At 37.0% G+C, this 6,658-nt stretch overlaps 1 protein-coding gene across 1 annotated transcript; it reads left to right on the top strand.

Moving 5' to 3' along the window:
* The first annotated feature begins 1,603 nt into the window (after positions 1–1,603).
* On the top strand, positions 1,604–2,086 carry LOC140856561 (uncharacterized). Its single transcript, XM_073254213.1, has one exon. It carries the CDS (start codon positions 1,604–1,606, stop codon positions 2,084–2,086), a length of 483 nt encoding a protein of 160 aa, XP_073110314.1.
* Positions 2,087–6,658: the final 4,572 nt, after the last annotated feature.

Genomic DNA, 6,658 nt, shown 5'->3' with positions numbered 1-6,658 from the left:
AAATAATTGTGTCAAAAGGCCCATCATATTCATAAAAAGGCTAATAAGGGCCATTGCTTGAATTTATTTACTACTCTTCCTTTGGGTAATTCCCACTGCTTGGATTCAAACAGACGATATATATAGATTGGACCCTCTTGATGCAGTTCCTTCTACCCTCCCTGTGCAAAGCAGATTGGTTTATGGTGCTTGGCAACGGCGAGCATACCCCAACTTCAGCCTCTAAAGTACGGGTCCCCCCCCCCCCCCCCCCCCCCCCCCCCCCCCCCCCCCCCCCCCCCCCCCCCCCCCCCCCCCCCCCCCCCCCCCCCCCCCTCGTAAGCCATTGTTTCACACTCCAGCCTCCGCCCGGCCACCCTCTCCGCTAATTTTTCATTTTTTGTTTTCGACACTCCTCCGATTGTGCGGGGAGTCGTCGGGTCGTCTAGATCGGAGTCGAAGAATTCCTTGCCTTTTTACTTTAAAATTGAGCTGAAATGAATAATGCCCAAAATTAATTATCCAATTTACTGGTCAATTTCCTGGTGAACAGAGAAACCAGCCGCACGAAAGGGGACAGGGGAAGCTTGGGAAGATTAAGATGAATGGAGCAAGGACACACGTTGAAACTTGCGCACACGCTCGAGTAGAGAAGAGGAAGCGGATGAGTTCTGGTGCTTTAGCTGCTGTGGGTCCTGGAAGGATCTGGATGAAGGGATGACATGCTGAGTTTTGAGTGATCAAGATGCCGTAGCATGATTGAAGCTGGACAGCTTCAAAGAACCACAAATTCCTACTCGGGAGAGGGAGCATGGGACTTTTGGGTATCATGGGTCCGACATGCAAGGGAGGAGCTGTGGGTCTAGGATTCAAGGGAGGAACGTGGGCCTCCATCCCAAGGGGCAAGAAAAGAGGGGAAGTCAATACCAAAGGGGATTGGGAGGTCCGCACGGAATAAAACTTCTATAATCAGATTCACTACGAAAAAATTATGATGAATTATTATCGCCTATCATATATTCAAAACATATCACACGTATTTATGTATATATTTAAATATTAAAAAAATAAAAATAAATAAATTCTAAAAATATTTTAATAGTTTTGATAAATATCATATAATTTTTTTAAATTTATTCATTCTTATTTTTTTAATATTTTAATATGTACGTATAAGTGCATATGATATGCGTCAGAGATGTGGCAGCGATGATGATTCGATCAGTCAACGACGATTTGATCATAATTTTTTTCATGATCGATCTGATCATTAAAATTTTATCTGTCGAGGGGAGTGGGAGGAGGTGGCTTTTGGGTACGTCAGCTGTAGATCCCAGCCCGGATAGAAGAATGGAACCGTGGGTCTCCGATTCAATAGAGGAACATCACGTCCCAGGATCCAAGAGGAGTAGAGAGAGAGTGCATGCAGCAATGAGATGGGAACTCCTATATATACGTGATGATACTCTCTTCCTTCGTCATGCCTTGTTGTATACACGACACAATACATAACTCCAACCCATCGACTTGGATCTCTCTCTTTCTCACTTGCTCTCTTTTCTCCTTCTTTCACCTTGTTAAAATCTTCTGCCGGAGCCTCCAAACAAGCAAAGTGTGAGGAGAGATGAGTTCAATGGAAATCCCGGAGTGGGTGAGAAATTTGGTCTGCAAGCTTGAAGGCAATCACCTCCGGTTCATAATGACCAAATCCCTCACGAGTTCCGATCTCGATCTTCAGGACCAGAAGCGACTCCTCATACCCTCTCCATATGTGGAGGACTACCTCATCCCTATGCTCTCTGATCCTGAGAAAGCTGCCGCCAACCTTCTTCACCCCACAGCAAGTAGGAACATGCCTGGTACAAGTCGTGTTCGAGGAAGGAAGCATGGGGGACTGGATGTAGACGTGCACGCTCGAAACGGATTTCGCTGCTACTTGAAGCTCACTCGTTGGGACTCCACTGGATCCACTGTGATCAATGGTACAGACTACGATTTGTTATTGTGCCAGAGTTCTCTTCAAAAGAATGATGAGGTGGAGTTGTGGGGCTTCCGAAAAGGCAGGGAGGGGAAGCTATGCTTTGTGCTTGGCAAGAAGACACAATAAGTTGGGTATTCAAATGACATTCTTTTCCAGCTTGTGTTGGGGTTTTTAGTATATATGTTAGTACATGAGCACCCATATATCGTTTCATCAAAAAGAAAAATGTAAGAATTGTGTTTTGTGATCACTATGGTGATCAGTGATAAGCAGACTTGATTCTAATACCTTAATTTTGAGGATTGGCATTCTTATATATGATAGTACATGGATGAACCAGGGATGATCTTAAATTAAATCAATATTAAATAGTTATAATTTAAATATTTTATCTATTTATTTTGAGATCGGGGAGCTAGCATATATAGAGCTATGTGGATAGTCGAAGATAAGTGGACTTGACTCTAATATCTAATTTACATGGATGAATTGTGGAGGATTATAAATTAAATCAGTATTGAATGGTTAAAATTTAAAAACTTTATTCCTCTCTCTTTTGAGATCAGGGAGGACAAATCAACCTAATACTATCTTACTAAATATGTGGATGGTTCGAGAACTATTTGGGGCTAAAAACAGGCCGGGCTAGGTCAGGTCACACTCTTACCTAAGCCCAGATAGAATTTTTTTTTGTTGGACTTCGATCTAGACTTAAGCCTAAAAAATTTGAAAAAACACACAAGCTGATATGAGTACAAGATGGAGCCAGACCCAAAACTCAATTGAGCTTACCCAAATTAGCTATTTGGACCAAAAATTGGGCCAACCTGATTTGGCCCAATTGGAACAAAGTGATATAAAAGGACGGATGCTTTGTCTTTCAGCATTGTTCGAGAGTTCGATTTTGGCCATATAAATTTGGTTTTTGGCTCTGTGAAGGCTATTAAATAACATTAACTTATAAAAACATAATAAAATCAATTGCTTGATAGCTTATAATCATTTTTTTCTTGTTAAAGATTGCATAATTAAATTAGAGAAAATTATAATCACATCCCTCCAAGTTTGAAACATTTACACTTAGATCCTAAATATTTGAAATATATCAATTAGGCACCAAAACTTCAAATTCATTGCAATACATCCAGCCATCAATCTCAATTACAACATGTCATCATGTGAGAGCAACTTAATAATTATTTTTTGTAAAATTATAAAATTATCTTGCACACTAACTTAGCAAGAGACTCTGCTTTTGGCACGAATTTAAAGAAGGAGAGTCACATGGATGATGTGCCATGAGATCTATACAAGTAGGTGACCAACAAAGGACTGAGTATTTTGAGATTTGTGTAGGAAAATAGAAGATAAAATGAATTACTTTGAGATTTGTATAGCTAGATGGATAACAAAGAATAGATTGCTTTGAGATCTATGTAGATAGATGAATGACAAAGGATGAAATATTTTGAGATCTATTGGTTCGATGAATTATAGAGGATAGAGTACTGTGAATTCTATGCACATAGAAAAATGACAGATAATATAGTGCTTTGATATCTATCCATATAGATGAATAATAGAAGATAAAGCACCTTAATATCTATGTAAGTGGATAAATGATAGAGGTTAGAGTGCTTTGAGATCTATATAGGTCGATGGATGACAAATGATGGAGTGCTTAAAGATTTATATAGGCAAATGGATGAGAGAGGATGATGAGCTTGGAGGTTTGTGTAAGTGGATGCATTGTAGGATAAAGCGCTTTAAGATCTATGCAGGTAGAGTAAGGATAGAAGATAGAATGCTTTAAGATCTATATAGTAGATGGATGATAGAGGATAGGATAATTTTGAGATTTATGTAGGTGAATGAATGACAAATTGAGTACTTTGATATCTATACATATCGATGAATGATAAAGGATGGAGCGTTTTGAGATTTATGCAAAAGGATGGAGTGCCTTGATATCTATACAGGTGGATGAATGACGAAGGATAAGTTCACTTTAAGATCTATGTAAGTTGATGGATCATAAAGGATGGAGAGCTTTGAGATTGTGTGAAAGCTACGCTTCAATCTATCCAAATCAAGAGCATTTTGATCTTCTTTCTCACTCCCATAATGGTGTTAGTATTCACATAGATAGTTGGGCCATGTTGTAACAAAATGAGGTTCTCATGGCTAATAAAAACTTTCTAAATTTTAGGGATCTATGCGTATAACTAACCCAAACTTGAAGGGATATATCTAAGATTTTCTCTAAAATTAATTTACAAGGCCATAATCAAATTTATATTCCCCATATAATAACATAACAAAAGTAATTTACATGAACATATAAAAATATTTCATACTGAAAATTAAGTTCAACAGTCACAAATCTTTTTCAATCATTCAAAAAATATCCAACCTAAGCCAAGTCCAGCTTTTAAAAAGTATTTTTCAGCTGGTCTCGTATAGATGCACTACAGAAGTAGCACGAAGATGTAGCAAGAGCAAGTTAGCTGCACTGGAGATTATTTTCATTAGCTGCAGCAACTTAATCTACAATTCTGGTTGGAAGTCAAGCTCTAAAATTTAGACTATTCAATCTTACAAATTTGCATTCAGCAATTAAAAACTAAAAGAGCTCCAATTGGAGTAAGAAGACCTACAAAAGACCAAACAATGGAACAAGCATATTGTCTACTCAATGCAATAGTTATGTGATGCATTAAAGCATAAAGTTGCAAAAGAAATAATAAAATTTGTAAATTCTTTTACCTAGATTTGTGAAAGACTTGACTACAAAATTCATGGGCACTATAACCGCATTTCCTTCTTCCATATTTACAAATCTATCTAAAGATCATGAAAAGCAATTCCTTTCTTAATAGGTGATGATACTTCAAATTCAAGACAAATGTTAACAATGATCGAAGAGTTGATAATGAAAGAATTGTAGAAAAATCCCTCATAGAAATTATGGATGGAACTGGTAAGGGCAAAAATACCTTTGTTTCATCCATTCTTGAATCTCCATTTGATGCTCCAAGTCAAGACTCCAAGAAAGAAATAATCACCTTCTCTTCTTCTTCGACCATATATCTCACTCTTGGTACATTGGAGATCCAAAAGCCCCACTGAATAGGTGTCAAGTGAAGCTTAAAGAGAAGAAAATAAAGAAAAAGCAGAGATTTTTCTATATATACCTCAAGAATCCAATGAAAAGATCATCTGGTAAAGGAATGAAATGGCAAATCAAGACCCTAAAGTGGGAAGCAAATAGCCTCAAGCCACCACAGTAGATGAATCCATCAGATTTGTGTGAGATTGGGGAAACAAATGGAGACTAGCAACCAGCAATAGGATTCATGTAATAACTTAATGGATTGGATTGCAAGAGGATGGAGAGGTGGAAAAGGCAGAGAAACGAACCCTAGGGTAGGGCAAGCTTTGTTTTGAAGGTGACCAGATGTGATGTTTCTCAAGCACCTAACACTTGACTTATTAAAGGGTCAGGCCTCTGGCCTATTTTGGACCTCATTTTGAGTGCATTTGAGCATGACTTAAGACTCTTTTTTTTAGGCCTTGATTAGGCTCAGACTCATACGGATTAAGGTCGGGCTAAGTGCGGACCTTAGTCCAGTGTAAAAAATCTAAAGGCTCTATTTTTAAGTCCCAATCTGATCTAAATTTTCTTCGGTCTAGTTTATAACTTGACCTAGAGTTGGCCGGAGCCAAGCCCACTTCTAGCATATACGCAAACTGGCAACCAAATATTTGGGGCTATCATCACTCCACTAGAATATGAACCCAACTACTTACCAAGCTTGAATCTGAGATGTCTTCATAATTTTTTTTTCTTTCTTTTTGGGGGAGGGGGGGACACCAGTGGTTTAGTTACTTGAAAAATAATTGTTGAACCCAAATTCTATGGAAGCAACTTTGCAAAATAGAATATTCTAGCATTGAACTGATAATGGATAGGGTACCACAAAATTTTTTCTATCGGTACTCGAGTCCATTTAAAATTCTATTACATGAATTCATCCAAAACCTAATTAAAATTTATCCAAAATCATAAACCCATTCCATCAAAAAATAGTAAATCCATCGGCTATGCCAACCCACTAGATTAATATTTATTTATATTAGGTTATTTAAGTTGGGTTGGGTATCCAACTCAAAATTATCAAAAAAATTTTAAAAATGAGGAAATAATATCAACTAAAAAATGAGTATAAATAGTTTGGCAAATAATTTAAACACAATTGAATTTTATAGCTTTGTGATAAAGGCAAGGATTTGATGTCCTTAAGGTCTAGGGTTCAAGTTCCTTCACAATATATATGTTTATACAAAATTTTATAAAAAATATATTTTGAGAGGCAAATCTCAAATCCATCTCAAATCTTCTTTGGTATTGTTGAGTGGATCTAAACTTGTTACTTTATCTATCATATTGATCCACCCAAAGAAGATTAGTCATTGTTCCCCTTCTCTTCTAAAAAATATTACATTCTGTTGCCATATTGTGACATTCTACGATAAAATTATGATTTTTTATATACAAGATGTCATCATTTTTCTTTCAGAAGTTACAAAGAGAGAAGGATATTTTTGTCATGAAAAATTTATGAATTTTTTAAATGACAAAAATGCTCCTTCCTTCTTTATGACATCCTATGGTCAAATTATGATTTTTTGTATATA

Source organism: Elaeis guineensis, chromosome 1, assembly GCF_000442705.2.
Source record: "Elaeis guineensis isolate ETL-2024a chromosome 1, EG11, whole genome shotgun sequence".
NCBI classification, from domain to species: Eukaryota; Viridiplantae; Streptophyta; class Magnoliopsida; order Arecales; family Arecaceae; genus Elaeis; species Elaeis guineensis.
This window is presented reverse-complemented; position numbering and strand designations above follow the sequence as displayed.

Coding starts and splice junctions, on each gene's coding strand:
- LOC140856561 (XM_073254213.1), top strand. CDS start 1,604: ATGAGTTCAATGGAAATCCCGGAGTGGGTGAGAAATTTGGTCTGCAAG.